Here is a 19,753-nt window from a genome sequence, read left to right as displayed (position 1 = left end):
TACAACTTCTCTAAGAACGTGCAACGATGTTTTCACTTTTCTTCAAAACGTTGATAAATGAAATGCATTGAAAATCTCAATATTTTATTGATTACATGTTCTATGTATTACCATATGTTTTTGAAATATTGACCTTTTGAACAAATGGAATCCATTTCAATATTGAGTTACTTCTACAAAATTTGTCTAAATATGGTATATCATATAAATGGTCTCTTGTGACGTAACTTCCGGTAGATAGGGATTGGACTTCGTTCATGTCTGCATGAATGTCGACATCACGTGTCACTGGATCAAGGCCTCTCGAGAGTCGTGTGCCTGTCAAACAAAGAGAGTTTAAACATTCGCCATTCTTTTATTTATTTTTATTGTAACTGTAATTGCCGACATTACATAAACTGGTTCTGTATCATATATATACATTAAAACTAAAACAGTTGTAAAAAAAAATCTCGGGATTGACTGAGAACTTAGACAATGACACTGCATACACTTGACAATAAAGTTAATTAATACATTGTCTACAAATCCTCTCTCTCTCTCTCTCTCTCTCTCTCTCTCTCTCTCTCTCTCTCTCTCTCTCTCTCTCTCTCTCTCTCTCTCTCTCTCTCTCTCTCTCTCTCTCTCTCTCTCTCTCTCTCTCTCTCTCTCTCTCTCTCTCTCTCTCTCTCTCTCTCTCTCTCTCTCTCTCTCTCTCTCTCTCTCTCTCTCTCTCTCTCTCTCTCTCTCTCTCTCTCTCTCTCTCTCTCTCTCTCTCTCTCTCTCTCTCTCTCTCTCTATCTCTCTCTCTCTCTCTCTCTCTCTCTCTCTCTCTCTCTCTCTCTCTCTCTCTCTCTCTCTCTCTCTCTCTCTCCCTCCCTCTCTCTCTCCATTAAAAGGAAAGTTTATCCTCTATCGAGATAAAGAAAACCCAAATAAAATATAGATCTATCAACGAAATGTGCAACATTGTGCTTCTGACCTGTCTGGGTACGTAGGAATGAGTTACCTACCCTTGACTGTATTGTCTAAAATGATAGCGATAAGGGATCCCATAATCATTGGAAACCCGAGAACGATTTTCATTACTTTGTCCACTTCGGTGTAACCTGAAATGAAATTTCCTTAAAGTATGGACATGATACAAATGTTATTCTCCAATCATACCATCATGCCCTCATGAATATGTTAAATAGTAAATACGTTCTTAACGTTTTATTTGTCCATGAGGCGCTCCACAACAATTTCATTTTTTAAATTATTATTATCATTACAATTATTATCATTAAAATTATTATCATTACAATTATTATCATTCCAATTATTATTATTATTATTATTATTATTATTATTATTATTATAACCTTTTTTTGTCTTCATTTTTAAAAGATTCGTTTTGGCATCGACAAAAGTTGAAAAAACTGTATTCTTAGAATCTGAATTCCAAAGCTGACTCACCTGTGCTTATCATACCTGGATACATGTTCAGTGAAGCAGAACTAATAACAGGTATCAAGATGGACATGCCCACGACTGAGATGTTTCGGGATGACGTCATATCAACTGTACGTAATGTCGATATTCCTAGCCCCAACACGATTCCTGGTTCAAAAGAAGACAGGTGTGTATGCAGAATTGATCAAATGACAATAAGGAAGATGAAAATGCTAACGGTTCAGTTATGTGTTTAGTGTAAAAAAAAAAAAAAAAAAGAGGAACTCAGAAAAAAAAATTAATAAAAAACTAGAAAAATGAGTAATTCAAAAGCATAAATGACGTGCGACAAAGTTAATTTGCAAAGGTGTAATTTAGTAATTTAGACAAGTTAAACATCAAAAACAAAAGTAAAAATCAGTTTTTCACTAAAGCTTCATCAAGCATTATATACATTTACATTCATCTGAATATTTCATAAGTGATGACAAATATTAACGTATTCATGGTGTCACTTCAATTGTAATTATTAATGGAAACATTGTTCGCGTTTCATTTTCTTTTTCTTTCCTCACAAAGCCTCGTTTTCACTTAATCAATTTCATTATTATTGACCAGTGTTTAAGATGTAATATCTGATATCAAAATTTAACCAAATTAGGAAATGTGGTATAGCTTTGATTTATCGTCGGTCTATATCTCTCCAATCGGGTTAATAAGATTGTACTGACCTCTCTTAAGGTCAATAATGTATAAACATCTGGACTTTATACCTGTTGTAACAATAGAAATTCCACCAATGATAGGATCAGGCATAGATGACATCACGGCCCCAAACTTTACAAACACAGCTAGAATAATTGCTATTACTCCAGACAAAACTACAGCATAACGACTGCCTACCTGAGCCAAAAAAACAAAAACGGAGCATAAAGTCTCGCCTACTAGTTTGATCTACTTTAAGATATAACATCCATTTTCTGTCAATTTTCTTAAGAGAACTCTTTTGTTCATGCAAAATAATCGAAAAAACTTAAAGAAAGAAAGATTGGAAAGAAACCTCTCCCCAACCGCCCCTCCCCCAAACGAAAATAAGGGGAAAATAAGTAAAAAAAAAAAAAGTAAAAATGGGATGCATATGAGGTATGAGAGATAGTTGAATGAAGAGTTGGTTTGCTACTTTTTTAAAGTTCTTTACTGAACTACGCGATCGAAAAATGTTTTGACAAATATTGCAATTTATGAATTTAGAATCGTGCCTAAGGTAAGATTAAAACTATTTTGATGTCGCAGCACTTTTGTCGTTATCAGTTCCACAATAATGAAAAAAAATCAACTCTTCACTGATCAACAGCATATTTTACTAAAATAGAAGATACCGTCAGATTATATGCATATTCACCAGACTAAGCTAAAGGGAGACAACACCGACTTTTGGGGTTGTGTTTGTGCCGACAGAGACAAGATAGCACAGACTATATAATGATATCATTTTATCCTTTTAGGCTAAAATATGGATTTATAAAAAAAAATCATGGCCATTTACTTTTAGAGAGATGATAATATAACTTGTCTTCTGTTCTATAGGCATTGATACTGATATACATCTCAAACATTATAATAATATAGATAACATATTGCCTACCTTTGTAAGAGCTGCTATGGAGACGGCTATGGTGTATGAGGTGGTTGCATGGCCGGTACCGAAGAGTGCCGAAAGTATGCTCATCAGTCCTTCGATCAAAATCCCGCGATTTACAGCGTGTGACGGAACAGGAAGTGCGTCACACGTTTTGGCTGTAGCGAAGTAATCGCCAATGGATTCCATTGCTGATGCTATGCTGACCGAAATAAAGGCAATAAACAGACCCATGTTGAACTTTGGGGCTCCGAAATGACCTTGATGAATAATGAAAACAACATATTTATTACAATCGTTCAATTGAAAAAATTACTCTAATTTTAAAACGTCTATTTGATACATTTATCAAAGCTCCGAAGGGCAAATGTAACTTACCTCTGCAAGTAAGAAAAATGTATGAATTATATCGTACCTTCAAGATTTAGAGTTAAAACAATCTTACTTACAATATAAAGAGTCTTACGCACCAATAGAAAGTCTTACGTAAAAGATAAAGAGTCTTACCTACAAGATAAAACATCTTATCCACAAGATAAAAAGTCTTACCCACAAGATAGGAAGTCTTACCCACAAGATAGAAAGTCTTACCCACAAGATAGAAAAACTTACACACAAGTTAGAAAGTCTTACCCACAAGATAGAAAGTCTTACCCACAAGATAGAAAGTCTTACCCAGAAGATAAAAAGTCTTAACCACAAGATAGAAAGTCTTACCCAGAAGATAAAAAGTCTTACCCACAAGATAGAAAGTCTTACGTAAAAGATAGGAAGTCTTACCCGCAAGATAGAAAGTCTTACCCACAAGATAGAAAGTCTTACCCACAAGATAGAAAGTCTTAAGTAAAAGATGGGAAATCTTACCTACAAGATAAAGAGACTTACCCGCAAGATAGAAAGTCTTACCCACAAGATAGAAAGTCTTACCCACAACATAGAAAGTCTTACGTAAAAGATGGGAAGTCTTACCCACAAGATAAAGAGACTTACGTACAAGATATGAAGTCTTAGGCACAAGCTTTTTCACTCCAATCTGTCAAATTATTTGTTAATTACACATTGATCTGTAGATTTAACATTGCAATCATTAAAAGTTAAAAGTACAAATTTTACAGACTAATTTGCACATTTTATAGATTAAAGTGTAAAATTAATGTGTAAAATTTACAGATAAATATGTAAAATTTACAGATAAACATGAAATAAAAAAGTTTTAAAGTTTCATTGATACGCGAAATTCTGTGGCGATCGCACTAAGGATAGTCCTTAATGAAACACCGATCCATGCTTCATTGAACAAACCGGGATATCGGTAAGGTGTAATACTATAATTTATATAGGTTTCTGACGAGGTCCGCAGTAGTCACAGTGTAATATTAGCTTGTCATTTACCTTCTATCTTAATAGTGGGTGATTGACTATTGGAGACAATATCCTTGTTCAATTTTTTTTAAAGCTGGAGGACAGAGAGGGTCTACTCTCAGAAATACTGTCATTACTAGCAGTACTCTCAGAAATTCTGTCATTACTAGCAGTACTCTCAGAAATACTGTCATTACTAGCAGTACTCTCAGAAATAGTGTCATTACTAGCAGTACTCTCAGATATACTGTCATTACTAGCAGTAATCTCAGAAATACTGTCATTACTAGAAGTACTCTCAGAAATGGTGTCATTACTAGCAGTACTCTCAGAAATAGTGTCATTACTAGCAGTACTCTCAGAAATAGTGTCATTACTAGCAGTACTCTCAGATATACTGTCATTACTAGCAGTAATCTCAGAAATACTGTCATTACTAGAAGTACTTTCAGAAATGGTGTCATTACCAGCAGTACTCTCAGAACTAGTGTCATTACCAGCAGTACTCTCAGAAATAGTGTCATTACTAGCAGTACTCTCAGAAATACTGTCATTACTAGCAGTACTCTCAGAAATACTGTCATTACTAGCAGTACTCTCAGAAATGGTGTCATTACTAGCAGTACTCTCAGAAATAGTGTCATTACTAGCAGTACTCTCAGAAATACTGTCATTACTAGCAGTACTCTCAGAAATAGTGTCATAACCAGCAGTACTCTCAGAAATACTGTCATTACTAGCAGTACTCTCAGAAATAGTGTCATTACCAGCAGTAATCTCAGAAATACTGTCATTACTAGAAGTACTCTCAGAAATGGTGTCATTACTAGCAGTACTCTCAGAAATAGTGTCATTACTAGCAGTACTCTCAGAAATACTGTCATTACTAGCAGTACTCTCAGAAATGGTGTCATTACTAGCAGTACTCTCAGAAATAGTGTCATTACTAGCAGTAATCTCAGAAATACTGTCATTACTAGAAGTACTCTCAGAAATGGTGTCATTACTAGCAGTACTCTCAGAAATAGTGTCATTACTAGCAGTACTCTCAGAAATACTGTCATTACTAGCAGTACTCTCAGAAATAGTGTCATTACTAGCAGTACTCTCAGAAATAGTGTCATTACTAGCAGTTCTCTCAGAAATACTGTCATTACTAGCAGTACTCTCAGAAATACTGTCATTACTAGCAGTACTCTCAGAAATGCTGTCATTACCAGCAGTACTCTCAGAAATACTGTCATTACCAGCAGTACTCTCAGAAATAGTGTCATTGCTAGTATTATCTCAGAAATACTGTCATTACTAGCAGTACTCTCAGAAATAGTGTCATTACTAGCAGTTCTCTCAGAAATACTGTCATTACTAGCAGTACTCTCAGAAATACTGTCATTACTAGCAGTACTCTCGGGAATAGTGTCATTACTAGCAGTACTCTCAGAAATAGGTTCATTACTATCAGTTCTCTCAGAAATACTGTCATTACTAGTGGTACTCTCAGAAATAGTGTCATTACTAGCGGTACTCTTAGAAATATACTAGAAGTACTCTCAGAAATGGTGTCATTACTAGCAGTACTCTCAGAAATAGTGTCATTACTAGCAGTTCTCTCAGAAATACTGTCATTACTAGCAGTACTCTCAGAAATACTGTCATTACTAGCAGTACTCTCAGAAATAGTGTCATTACTAGCAGTACTCTCAGAAATACTGTCATTACTAGCAGTACTCTCAGAAATAGTGTCATTACTAGCAGTACTCTCAGAAATAGTGTCATTACTAGAAATAGTACTCTCAGAAATAGTGTCATTACTAGCAGTACTCTCAGAAATAGTGTCATTACTAGCAGTACTCTCAGAAATACTGTCATTACTAGCAGTACTCTCAGAAATAGTGTCATTACTAGCAGTACTCTCACGAAATACTGTCATTACTAGAAGTACTCTCAGAAATAGTGTCATTACTAGCAGTACTCTCAGAAATAGTGTCATTACTAGCAGTTCTCTCAGAAATACTGTCATTACTAGCAGTACTCTCAGAAATACTGTCATTACTAGCAGTACTCTCAGAAATGGTGTCATTACTAGCAGTACTCTCAGAAATAGTGTCATTACTAGCAGTACTCTCAGAAATAGTGTCATTACTAGCAGTACTCTCAGAAATAGTGTCATTACTAGAAATAGTCATTACTCAGAAATCTCAGAAATGTGTCATTACTAGCAGTAGCAGTACTGTCATTACTAGCAGAAATAGTGTCATTACTAGCAGTTCTCTCAGAAATACTGTCATTACTAGCAGTACTCTCAGAAATACTGTCATTACTAGCAGTACTCTCAGAAATGGTGTCATTACTAGCAGTACTCTCAGAAATAGTGTCATTACTAGCAGTACTCTCAGAAATAGTGTCATTACTAGCAGTAATCTCAGAAATAGTGTCATTACTAGCAGTACTCTCAGAAATAGTGTCATTACTAGCAGTACTCTCAGAAATAGTGTCATTACTAGCAGTTCTCTCAGAAATACTGTCATTACTAGCAGTACTCTCAGAAATACTGTCATTACTAGCAGTACTCTCAGAAATAGTGTCATTACTAGCAGTTCTCTCAGAAATAGTGTCATTACTAGCAGTACTCTCAGAAATAGTGTCATTACTAGCAGTACTCTCAGAAATAGTGTCATTACTAGCAGTACTCTCAGAAATACTGTCATTACTAGCAGTACTCTCAGAAATAGTGTCATTACTAGCAGTTCTCTCAGAAATACTGTCATTACTAGCAGTACTCTCAGAAATACTGTCATTACTAGCAGTACTCTCAGAAATGGTGTCATTACTAGCAGTACTCTCAGAAATAGTGTCATTACTAGCAGTACTCTCAGAAATAGTGTCATTACTAGCAGTACTCTCAGAAATAGTGTCATTACTAGCAGTACTCTCAGAAATAGTGTCATTACTAGCAGTACTCTCAGAAATAGTGTCATTACTAGCAGTACTCTCAGAAATACTGTCATTACTAGCAGTACTCTCAGAAATAGTGTCATTACTAGCAGTACTCTCAGAAATGGTGTCATTACTAGCAGTACTCTCAGAAATAGTGTCATTACTGCAGTCAAATACTGTCATTACTAGCAGTACTCTCAGAAATACTGTCATTACTAGAAATGGTGTCATTACTAGCAGTACTCTCAGAAATACTGTCATTACCAGCAGTACTCTCAGAAATAGTGTCATTACTAGCAGTAATCTCAGAAACAGTGTCATTACTAGCAGTACTCTCAGATATACTGTCATTACTAGCAGTTCTCTCAGAAATACTGTCATTACTAGAAGTACTCTCTACTGTCATTACTAGCAGTACTCTCAGAAATAATGTCATTACTAGCAGTACTCTCAGAAATAGTGTCATTACTAGCAGTTCTCTCAGAAATACTGTCATTACTAGCAGTACTCTCAGAAATACTGTCATTACTAGCAGTACTCTCAGAAATGGTGTCATTACTAGCAGTACTCTCAGAAATAGTGTCATTACTAGAAATAGTGTCATTACTAGCAGTACTCTCAGAAATAGTGTCATTACTAGCAGTACTCTCAGAAATAGTGTCATTACTAGCAGTTCTCTCAGAAATACTGTCATTACTAGCAGTACTCTCAGAAATAGTGTCATTACTAGCAGTACTCTCAGAAATAGTGTCATTACTAGCAGTACTCTCAGAAATACTGTCATTACCAGCAGTACTCTCAGAAATAGTGTCATTACTAGCAGTAATCTCAGAAATACTGTCATTACTAGCAGTACTCTCAGAAATAGTGTCATTACTAGCAGTACTCTCAGAAATAGTGTCATTACTAGCAGTACTCTCAGAAATACTGTCATTACTAGCAGTACTCTCAGAAATAGTGTCATTACTAGCAGTTCTCTCAGAAATAGTGTCATTACTAGCAGTACTCTCAGAAATACTGTCATTACTAGAAGTACTCTCAGAAATACTGTCATTACTAGCAGTACTCTCAGAAATACTGTCATTACTAGCAGTACTCTCAGAAATAGTGTCATTACTAGCAGTACTCTCAGAAATACTGTCATTACTAGCAGTACTCTCAGAAATAGTGTCATTACTAGCAGTACTCTCAGAAATAGTGTCATTACTAGCAGTACTCTCAGAAATACTGTCATTACTAGCAGTACTCTCAGAAATACATTACTAGCAGTGTCATTACTAGCAGAAGAAATAGTGTCATTACTAGCAGTACTCTCAGAAATACTGTCATTACTAGCAGTAATCTCAGAAATACTGTCATTACTAGCAGTACTCTCAGAAATAGTGTCATTACTAGCAGTACTCTTAGAAATAGTGTCATTACTAGCAGTACTCTCAGAAATAGTGTCATTACTAGCAGTACTCTCAGAAATACTGTCATTACTAGCAGTACTCTCAGAAATGGTGTCATTACTAGCAGTACTCTCAGAAATAGTGTCATTACTAGCAGTACTCTCAGAAATACTGTCATTACTAGCAGTACTCTCAGAATTAGTGTCATTTCCAGCAGTACTCGCAGAAATAGTGTCATTACTAGCAGTACTTTCAGAAATAGTGTCATTACCAGCAGTAATCTCAGAAATACTGTCATTACTAGAAGTACTCTCAGAAATGGTGTCATTACTAGCAGTACTCTCAGAAATAGTGTCATTACTAGCAGTACTCTCAGAAATAGTGTCATTACTAGCAGTACACTCAGAAATAGTGTCATTACTAGCAGTACTCTCAGAAATAGTGTCATTACTAGCAGTACTCTCAGAAATACTGTCATTACTAGAAGTACTCTCAGAAATACTGTCATTACCAGCAGTACTCTCAGAAATAGTGTCATTACTAGCAGTACTCTCAGAAATAGTGTCATTACTAGCAGTACTCTCAGAAATACTGTCATTACTAGCAGTACTCTCAGAAATAGTGTCATTACTAGCAGTACTCTCAGAAATAGTGTCATTACTAGCAGTACTCTCAGAAATACTGTCATTACTAGCAGTACTCTCAGAAATTGTGTCATTACTAGCAGTACTCTCAGAAATAGTCATTACTAGCAGTACTCTCAGAAATAGTGTCATTACTAGCAGTTCTCTCAGAAATACTGTCATTACTAGCAGTACTCTCAGAAATACTGTCATTACTAGCAGTACTCTCAGAAATAGTGTCATTACTAGCAGTACTCTCAGAAATACTGTCATTACTAGAAGTACTCTCAGAAATAGTGTCATTACTAGCAGTACTCTCAGAAATAGTGTCATTACTAGCAGTACTCTCAGAAATAGTGTCATTACTAGCAGTACTCTCAGAAATACTGTCATTACTAGCAGTACTCTCAGAAATGGTGTCATTACTAGCAGTACTCTCAGAAATAGTGTCATTACTAGCAGTTCTCTCAGAAATACTGTCATTACTAGCAGTACTCTCAGAAATACTGTCATTACTAGCAGTACTCTCAGAAATACTGTCATTACTAGCAGTACTCTCAGAAATACTGTCATTACTAGCAGTACTCTCAGAAATACTGTCATTACTAGCAGTACTCTCAGAAATAGTGTCATTACTAGCAGTACTCTCAGAAATGGTGTCATTACTAGCAGTACTCTCAGAAATAGTGTCATTACTAGCAGTACTCTCAGAAATAGTGTCATTACTAGCAGTACTCTCAGAAATACTGTCATTACCAGCAGTACTCTCAGAAATAGTGTCATTACTAGTATTATCTCAGAAATACTGTCATTACTAGCAGTACTCTCAGAAATAGTGTCATTACTAGCAGTACTCTCAGAAATAGTGTCATTACTAGCAGTACTCTCAGAAATACTGTCATTACCAGCAGTACTCTCAGAAATACTGTCATTACCAGCAGTACTCTCAGAAATAGTGTCATTGCTAGTATTATAAAAGAAATACTGTCATTACTAGTGGTACTCTCAGAAATGGTGTCATTACCAGCAGTACTCTCAGAAATAGTGTCATTACCAGTAGTACTCTCAGAAATAGTGTCATTACTAGCAGTTCTCTCAGAAATAGTGTCATTACTAGCAGTACTCTCAGAAATACTGTCATTACTAGCAGTACTCTCGGGAATAGTGTCATTACTAGCAGTACTCTCAGAAATAGGGTAGTGTCATTACTAGCAGTACTCTCAGAAATAGTGTCATTACTAGCAGTACTCTCAGAAATACTGTCATTACTAGCAGTACTCTCAGAAATAGTGTCATTACCAGCAGTACTCTCAGAAATAGTGTCATTACTAGCAGTACTCTCAGAAATAGTGTCATTACTAGCAGTACTCTCAGAAATACTGTCATTACTAGTAGTACTCTTAGAAATAGTGTCATTACTAGCAGTACTCTCAGAAATAGTGTCATTACTAGCAGTACTCTCAGAAATAGTGTAATTAATAGCACTACTCTCAGAAATACTGTCATTACTAGCAGTACTCTCAGAAATACTGTCATTACTAGCAGTACTCTCAGAAATACTGTCATTACTAGCAGTACTCTCAGAAATAGTGTCATTACTAGCAGTACTCTCAGAAATAGTGTCATTACTAGTCATTACTCTCTCAGAAATAGTGTCATTACTAGCAGTACTCTCAGAAATACATTACTAGTCATTACTAGCAGTACTCTCAGAAATAGTGTCATTACTAGCAGTACTCTCAGAAATAGTGTCATTACTAGCAGTTCTCTCAGAAATACTGTCATTACTAGCAGTACTCTCAGAAATACTGTCATTACTAGCAGTACTCTCAGAAATGGTGTCATTACTAGCAGTACTCTCAGAAATAGTGTCATTACTAGCAGTACTCTCAGAAATACTCTCAGAAATAGTGTCATTACTAGCAGTACTCTTAGAAGTGTTGTCATTACTAGCAGTACTCTCAGAAATACTGTCATTACCAGCAGTACTCTCAGAAATAGTGTCATTACTAGTAGTACTCTCAGAAATAGTGTCATTACTAGCAGTACTCTCAGAAATAGTGTCATTACTAGCAGTACTCTCAGAAATAGTGTCATTACTAGCAGTACTCTCAGAAATAGTGTCATTACTAGCAGTACTCTCAGAAATAGTGTCATTACTAGCAGTACTCTCAGAAATACTGTCATTACTAGCAGTACTCTCAGAAATAGTGTCATTACTAGCAGTTCTCTCAGAAATACTGTCATTACTAGCAGTACTCTCAGAAATACTGTCATTACTAGCAGTACTCTCAGAAATAGTGTCATTACTAGCAGTACTCTCAGAAATAGTGTCATTACTAGCAGTACTCTCAGAAATAGTGTCATTACTAGCAGTACTCTCAGAAATAGTGTCATTACTAGCAGTTCTCTCAGAAATACTGTCATTACTAGCAGTACTCTCAGAAATACTGTCATTACTAGCAGTACTCTCAGAAATAGTGTCATTACTAGCAGTACTCTCAGAAATTGTGTCATTACTAGCAGTACTCTCAGAAATAGTGTCATTACTAGCAGTACTCTCAGAAATACTGTCATTACTAGCAGTACTCTCAGAAATACTGTCATTACTAGAAGTACTCTCAGAAATGGTGTCATTACTAGCAGTACTCTCAGAAATAGTGTCATTACTAGCACTACTCTCAGAAATAGTGTCATTACTAACAGAAATACTGTCATTACTAGAAATACTCTTAGAAATGGTGTCATTACCAGCAGTACTCTCAGAAATACTGTCATTACCAGCAGTACTCTCAGAAATAGTGTCATTACTAGCAGTTCTCTCAGAAATAGCAGTACTCTCAGAAATAGTGTCATTACTAGCAGTACTCTCAGAAATACTGTCATTACTAGCAGTACTCTCAGAAATACTGTCATTACTAGCAGTACTCTCAGAAATTGTGTCATTACTAGCAGTACTCTCAGAAATACTGTCATTACTAGCAGTACTCTCAGAAATAGTGTCATTACTAGCAGTACTCTCAGAAATAGTGTCATTACTAGCAGTACTCTCAGAAATAGTGTCATTACTAGCAGTAATCTCAGAAATAGTGTCATTACTAGCAGTACTCTCAGAAATAGTGTCATTACTTACTCTCAGAAATACTATTACTAGCGTACTCTCAGAAATAGTGTCATTACTAGCAGTACTCTCAGAAATAGTGTCATTACTAGCAGTTCTCTCAGAAATAGTGTCATTACTAGCAGTACTCTCAGAAATACTGTCATTACTAGCAGTACTCTCAGAAATAGTGTCATTACTAGCAGTACTCTCAGAAATACTGTCATTACTAGCAGTACTCTCAGAAATGGTGTCATTACCAGCAGTACTCTCAGAAATAGTGTCATTACCAGCAGTACTCTCAGAAATAGTGTCATTACTAGCAGTTCTCTCAGAAATAGTGTCATTACTAGCAGTACTCTAAGAAATACTGTCATTACTAGCAGTACTCTCGGAAATAGTGTCATTACTAGCAGTACTCTCAGAAATAGTGTCATTACTAGCAGTTCTCTCAGAAATACTGTCATTACTAGTGGTACTCTCAGAAATAGTGTCATTACTAGCGGTACTCTTAGAAATACCGTCATTACTAGCAGCACTCTCAGAAATACAGTCATTTCTAGCAGAAATACTGTCATTACCAGCAGTACTCTCAGAAATAGTGTCATTACTGGCAGTACTCTTAGAAATAGTGTCATTACTAGAAGTACTCTCAGAAATAGTGTCATTACCAGCAGTACTCTCAGAAATAGTGTCATTACTAGCAGTACTCTCAGAAGTGGTGTCATTACTAGCAGTACTCTCAGAAATACTGTCATTACCAGCAGTACTCTCAGAAATAGTGTCATTACTAGTAGTACTCTCAGAAATAGTGTCATTACTAGCAGTACTCTCAGAAATAGTGTCATTACTAGCAGTACTCTCAGAAATACTGTCATTACTAGCAGTACTCTCAGAAATAGTGTCATTACTAGCAGTACTCTCAGAAATAGTGTCATTACCAGCAGTACTCTCAGAAATAGTGTCATTACTAGCAGTTCTCTCAGAAATAGTGTCATTACTAGCAGTACTCTAAGAAATACTGTCATTACTAGCAGTACTCTCGGGAATAGTGTCATTACTAGCAGTTCTCTCAGAAATACTGTCATTACTAGTGGTACTCTCAGAAATAGTGTCATTACTAGCGGTACTCTTAGAAATACCGTCATTACTAGCAGCACTCTCAGAAATACAGTCATTTCTATCAGAAATACTGTCATTACCAGCAGTACTCTCAGAAATAGTGTCATTACTAGCACTAGCAGTACTCTCAGAAATAGTGTCGTTACTAGCAGTACTCTCAGAAATAGTGTCATTACTAGCAGTAATCTCAGAAATAGTGTCATTACTAGCAGTACTCTCAGATATACTATCATTACTAGCAGTAATCTCAGAAATACTGTCATTACTAGAAGTACTCTCAGAAATAGTGTCATTACTAGCAGTACTCTGTCAGACTAGCAGTACTCTCAGAAATACTGTCATTACTAGAAGTTCTCTCAGAAATAGTGTCATTACTAGCAGTACTCTCAGAAATACTGTCATTACTAGCAGTACTCTCAGAAATAGTGTCATTACTAGCAGTACTCTCAGAAATACTGTCATTACTAGCAGTACTCTCAGAAATACTGTCATTACTAGCAGTACTCTCAGAAATAGTGTCATTACTAGCAGTACTCTCAGAAATACTGTCATTACTAGCAGTACTCTCAGAAATAGTGTCATTACTAGCAGTACTCTCAGAAATAGTGTCATTACTAGCAGTTCTCTCAGAAATGGTGTCATTACCAGCAGTACTCTCAGAAATAGTGTCATTACTAGCAGTTCTCTCAGAAATGGTGTCATTACTAGCAGTACTCTCAGAAATACTGTCATTACTAGCAGTACTCTCAGAAATAGTGTCATTACTAGCAGTACTCTCAGAAATAGTGTCATTACTAGCAGTTCTCTCAGAAATACTGTCATTACTAGTGGTACTCTCAGAAATGGTGTCATTACCAGCAGTACTCTCAGAAATAGTGTCATTACCAGCAGTACTCTCAGAAATAGTGTCATTACTAGCAGTAATACATTACTAGCAGTACTCTCAGAAATACTGTCATTACTAGCAGTACTCTCAGAAATAGTGTCATTACTAGCAGTACTCTCAGAAATAGTGTCATTACTAGCAGTACTCTCAGAAATAGTGTCATTACTAGCAGTACTCTCAGAAATACTGTCATTACCAGCAGTACTCTCAGAAATAGTGTCATTACTAGCAGTTCTCTCAGAAATAGTGTCATTACTAGCAGTACTCTAAGAAATACTGTCATTACTAGCAGTACTCTCGGGAATAGTGTCATTACTAGCAGTACTCTCAGAAATAGTGTCATTACTAGCAGTTCTCTCAGAAATACTGTCATTACTAGCAGTACTCTCAGAAATACTGTCATTACCAGCAGTACTCTCAGAAATAGTGTCATTACTAGTAGTACTCTCAGAAATAGTGTCATTACTAGCAGTACTCTCAGAAATAGTGTCATTACTAACAGAAATACTGTCATTACTAGAAGTACTCTCAGAAATGGTGTCATTACCAGCAGTAATCTCAGAAATACTGTCATTACTAGAAGTACTCTCAGAAATGGTGTCATTACTAGCAGTACTCTCAGAAATAGTGTCATTACTAGCAGTACTCTCAGAAATAGTGTCATTACTAGCAGTACTCTCAGAAATAGTGTCATTACTAGCAGTTCTCTCAGAAATGGTGTCATTACTAGCAGTACTCTCAGAAATACTGTCATTACTAGCAGTACTCTCAGAAATAGTGTCATTACTAGCAGTACTCTCAGATATACTGTCATTACTAGCAGTAATCTCAGAAATACTGTCATTACTAGCAGTACTCTCAGAAATACTGTCATTACTAGCAGTACTCTCAGAAATACTGTCATTACTAGAGTCAGAAATAGTGTCATTACTAGTAGTACTCTCAGAAATAGTGTCATTACTAGCAGTACTCTCAGAAATAGTGTCATTACTAGTAGTACTCTCAGAAATAGTGTCATTACCAGCAGTTCTCTCAGAAATACTGTCATTACTAGCAGTACTCTCAAAAATTATGTCATTGCTACCTTTATGGCAAGCGTCGTAAGAATATCTTGGAAATCATCTCGGAACTAGATAAAAAACAATCAATTCATCAATAGGAAGGGGAGAGAAAAATACACTGACTAACTTGAAAACAACAAGCAAAATAAGTATTCAGGAGTAACGCGTCTTCTGACGTCATCATTGTCATTGACAATCTACGTTAAATCATGCAAAAGGTTTTTTTTTTTTTTCTTACATTTTTTCGGCTGTATTGTTATTTCATTAGGAATTTAATTTTTTTTAACAAAAACATAATTATTAATTCTTCATCATTTCAGTTCACACGAGGGCGACTGCTTCGGGACGGTCTGCAACCCTTCGGGTGGCATGTAGTATTTGGATGAGACGGCAAATGTTCGATTGGTGGACTCCAAATTGATTAGCGACCTGATTTTGCCGGGTACCTTGAATAAGAAGTGCAATGGCACGACCCCTGTCAACTTCAGACAGTCGTGGCATTTTTACGGTAAACTGTTTATGCTTAAAATGTTGGAAATCAAGATGGATATGTCTGAAGATTCGCACACACAGATTTTGAACCAATCCTTTATACTGGGTTCGAGATATCGTGCTTTTGTCTCTTATTATTTTGTACAAGCGACGTGCGCAGTTTAGTTATGCATCAATGATTTTAATACGGTAAAATAGGGACCTAACTCAAATGCACACATTTGTCAAGTTTCAAGGGTGTACGTCAAAGATTTAATAAATACATTGCCTTTTAGCACGTGAGAAGAGGTCATTCAAATGGTGTGTTTTTTTCTATTTTGACCCCTGTGACATTGAACATAGGTCAAGGTCATTTATGTTTCAAAACTTGTCAGGATTCATCCTACGAACATACCAGCCAAAATATCGTGCCTCTAAAAAGCCTATTAGTTCGTGAGAAGAAATTATTTAAATGTTTTCACAAATTTGGCCCCTGTGACCTTGAATATAAGTCAAAGTAATTTCGTTTTGCAAGTTTGTTAGGCTTCATACAGGAACATACCAGCCAAATATATATATCATGCCTCTACGCCTATTAATTCCTGAAAAGAGCTTGTTTAAAGGTTTTAACACATTTGACCCCTGTGATATTGAATATCAGTCAAGGTCATTTCTTTTCACAAATTTTGTAGGGATTCATCGGACGACATTTTTGGCAAGGATTTCGACATAAAGACGACATTACTATTCTCAACGATCAGCTAAACATGAAATTCGAGATAATGAGGACTACTGTCATTTGGACATGGTCTCTACAACATAGACATCGACATAATGAGGACTGCTTGTAAAGCCTGGGAAGTCATAAGGAAGATTCTCATCTGCGAACGTACTTTTGATCCTGGATATCGACATAATGAGAACTACTCTTGGACTGTAAAACTAGGGTTTCGATATATTGAAAAAAGGTCTCCCATAGATACCCAAAAACCATGATATTGACAAAATGAAGGACGGGTTTCATCTGGTGTCGGCCTGAAAAAGTGGGATATCGATCTGATGAGAATAGCTTTCCCCTAGGTAACGCCCGTAAAGCCATGGTTTCGGCATAATGAGGACAATGTCTCACCTGGGTACAGTCTGGGAAACTAGGATTTTGACATAACGAATACGGGGTCTCACCTGGGTAGGGCCAATAAAACCAGGGTGTCCGATCTAACAGGGCGGACCTGGTGTCGGTTCTGGCCCGATAGGCAGTGTCTGTTGGATCTTCTGAGAATACGCCCACTTGGGTTAACACAAAGCACATAACCCACGTGATAGCTATGCTAAAGGGTATCTGTAAATAGAAAGATCGCCAGTCAAATATGTCCGGATATCATCTCCAGAAACGGTTCAGAATTGTTTATTTTCCAAAGTATGGCTGTTCAAGCAAAAGACGAAGGCTGAAACAGACATACAAATATGTATCGTTTCAGTCACCCTGAAATTTGATTTTATAGACCACGTGACATGTCAACCCTAAATTGAATTTTATAGAACACGTGACATGTTTCATTTGCTCTCTCTGATCAAACAATACCGCAAACACGTTGAAAACGGAATAGTCCTTGGCTGGTATGTCCGTATTAGATTTTCGGAAGCATTTCGGCAGCTTAACCTTCACATGCGCTAGATAGATTCCGAACAGCATCACTAAGAGGGCGCTCCTGTAATTATAATACATTTGGTATGTATCGGACTTTTTCTTCAATTCAATGTATTTCAATCAAACTTGTAACCACATGAACGTATATTTCAGTCTTTATTCAACGTTAATACTTACATAATAGCGATCGGCCAATAGCTGTGGCTGTAATGAATAGACACGGGATAAAGCGAGTATCCTAAGAGGAAGACTGTAACGGAAATTGTGATTGGTCCAATCAGCCTTTGAAGTACCCCAACAGCCCCTGTCGCTCCCAGCGCAACCTCCACAAGTGAGGCTAGGAGGAGGCTACCCTGTAACTGAAATCTTTGTAATTGTAAATTAATTGAAGCAGAGAATATTTACTGGTGATTCCTAACATATAGGTCTCACAAGTAACGATAATTCTAATATCAAAATATTTAGTGGTTTGATATGGTAACTGGTACAAGCGTTCTATCTTACAAATATCATATCTCTTTGTGTAATATGAATCTTGACGTGTTTGATACTCGTTAGTTCGGTTGTTGTTTACATTGTTCTTATTTGAGAACGTGACATTACTTACTTGAATTGACCAATATTTACATGGCGATTCTCGTCGACGAAGCGTCTGTCGCTAACCATTCCGAAACATCTAGTCTTATCCTCCTTGTACATTTCAGTAGTCTCCATGTAAATTTTTTTTTTAGTTCAAATTTTTCTTAGTTTTATTGAATTTGAGTTTGGATTATCATTATGTTGACATACACGTTATATTCATTTTATAGATAGAAGCACGGGTTCAGAATGTCCAAACAATCATTAAAATTCATGAAACAATGTCATACAAGTATTAAAATGTAACTATGAAACATCCTTGAAAATTGTTATATTGTTTGTTGGTCCCCAACATTTGCGGAAGTAAGCACAATGTCTCCATATTGGCAGATATTATGAAAAGAATGTATGTACTATTTTTTTAAAAAAAAATACTCAGTATTCTTAATTATCAAAATTAATTATATTTCTTGTGAAAATGTATTAAGCTCGATTTAACTCTGCCAATCCTGCACAGTATTGGTACGTAGCATTATTGATGTGATGAGCCGTGGACGAACGCTGAATCTGAATGGTCAGTTATAACGGACATTGGTCAAGATTTAAAATAAAAGTTGATATCTACTAGTTTGGAGGAAGATTATGCAATGAGGTGAATGTAAGACGGAAAATAAGGACCCACAAAAATTTTACATTAATACAGAATGTATCTTACCTCATTCAGCCTGGTATATTTGGTGTCCTCGTCTATGTAGGGGGGCATTTCTGTGGTAAGGTTTGAGGTTATGTTAAATGCTGTAAATAATGTGATCTGGAATTAATGTTGTAAGCTCGGTTGTTAGTGTAAACACAAAACTTAGTTATGATTTGTAAATCCCAGTCTTACTCTACTGTTTAAATGGAATCAGTATTTGTGTAAGTTTTTTTAAACAATGCGCTTGTTACGTGTACATGTAATTGAAAAAAAATTTTCGCATAGGAACGATCTTCCTTTTCTTCCAAAATGGGAAACCAAAGAGAAAGCGAGCTACGGACAGGTCAAAGATTACACTTTCTTGCACTTCAAACAGGGATATCCTACGTAATACATCATCCTACATTTTTCTATCTCGCCCGATCCGTCTAGTACCATTACGCGCGTTTTCGCGGATTTTTTTAAAGCATCGGTGTATTCATCCGCGTGTAAGCGAAGGTGGCACCTACACTCGAGCATTTCAACAAAAACGTAGGTTACGTCGTTGTTAATCTTTCGACGATATTCTTTTTCATTTATCATATTTAAAATGAAAAAGAAAATGCGACCCCGCTCTCTTAATTTTTAGTATGGCCTGTATTGTTTACGCGGCACTATCCAAACGTTTAAAAGTAAAGAGGCTGTGTTGGTAGTTTGAGGCCCCCACGGGATACGCCAAACTCAGATGAAATATTGAGTAATTTTCAGAGTAGTAGATGCGAGAAAAAAAATCTATTACCTGTAACAGAGCGAGAGTTGGGTATTTCAGTCTCGGGCTAAGATCCTGT

General features: G+C 36.3%; 1 protein-coding gene across 1 annotated transcript in view; it reads right to left on the bottom strand.

The window, feature by feature from the left end:
* Positions 1–100: 100 nt before the first annotated feature.
* The window catches only part of LOC132552533 (solute carrier family 23 member 2-like), a 28,551-nt gene continuing 8,898 nt past the window's right edge, over positions 101–19,753 (bottom strand). The window contains exons 4-12 of the mRNA XM_060216712.1: positions 18,948–19,027; positions 17,831–18,012; positions 17,588–17,714; positions 17,188–17,344; positions 3,059–3,312; positions 2,187–2,316; positions 1,438–1,581; positions 993–1,088; positions 101–318 (exon numbers count right to left, since the gene is read on the bottom strand). Coding sequence (XP_060072695.1) covers positions 101–318; positions 993–1,088; positions 1,438–1,581; positions 2,187–2,316; positions 3,059–3,312; positions 17,188–17,344; positions 17,588–17,714; positions 17,831–18,012; positions 18,948–19,027 — 1,388 coding nt within the window. The remainder of the gene's footprint in view (positions 319–992; positions 1,089–1,437; positions 1,582–2,186; positions 2,317–3,058; positions 3,313–17,187; positions 17,345–17,587; positions 17,715–17,830; positions 18,013–18,947; positions 19,028–19,753) is intronic.

The sequence above is a fragment of the Ylistrum balloti genome, unplaced genomic scaffold (assembly GCF_031769215.1).
Source record: "Ylistrum balloti isolate Yb309-2 unplaced genomic scaffold, AGI_CSIRO_Ybal_v1 Utg370254, whole genome shotgun sequence".
Classification (NCBI taxonomy): Eukaryota; Metazoa; Mollusca; class Bivalvia; order Pectinida; family Pectinidae; genus Ylistrum; species Ylistrum balloti.
Note: the sequence above shows the minus strand (reverse complement) of the source record. Positions and strands in the feature narration are given on the sequence as shown.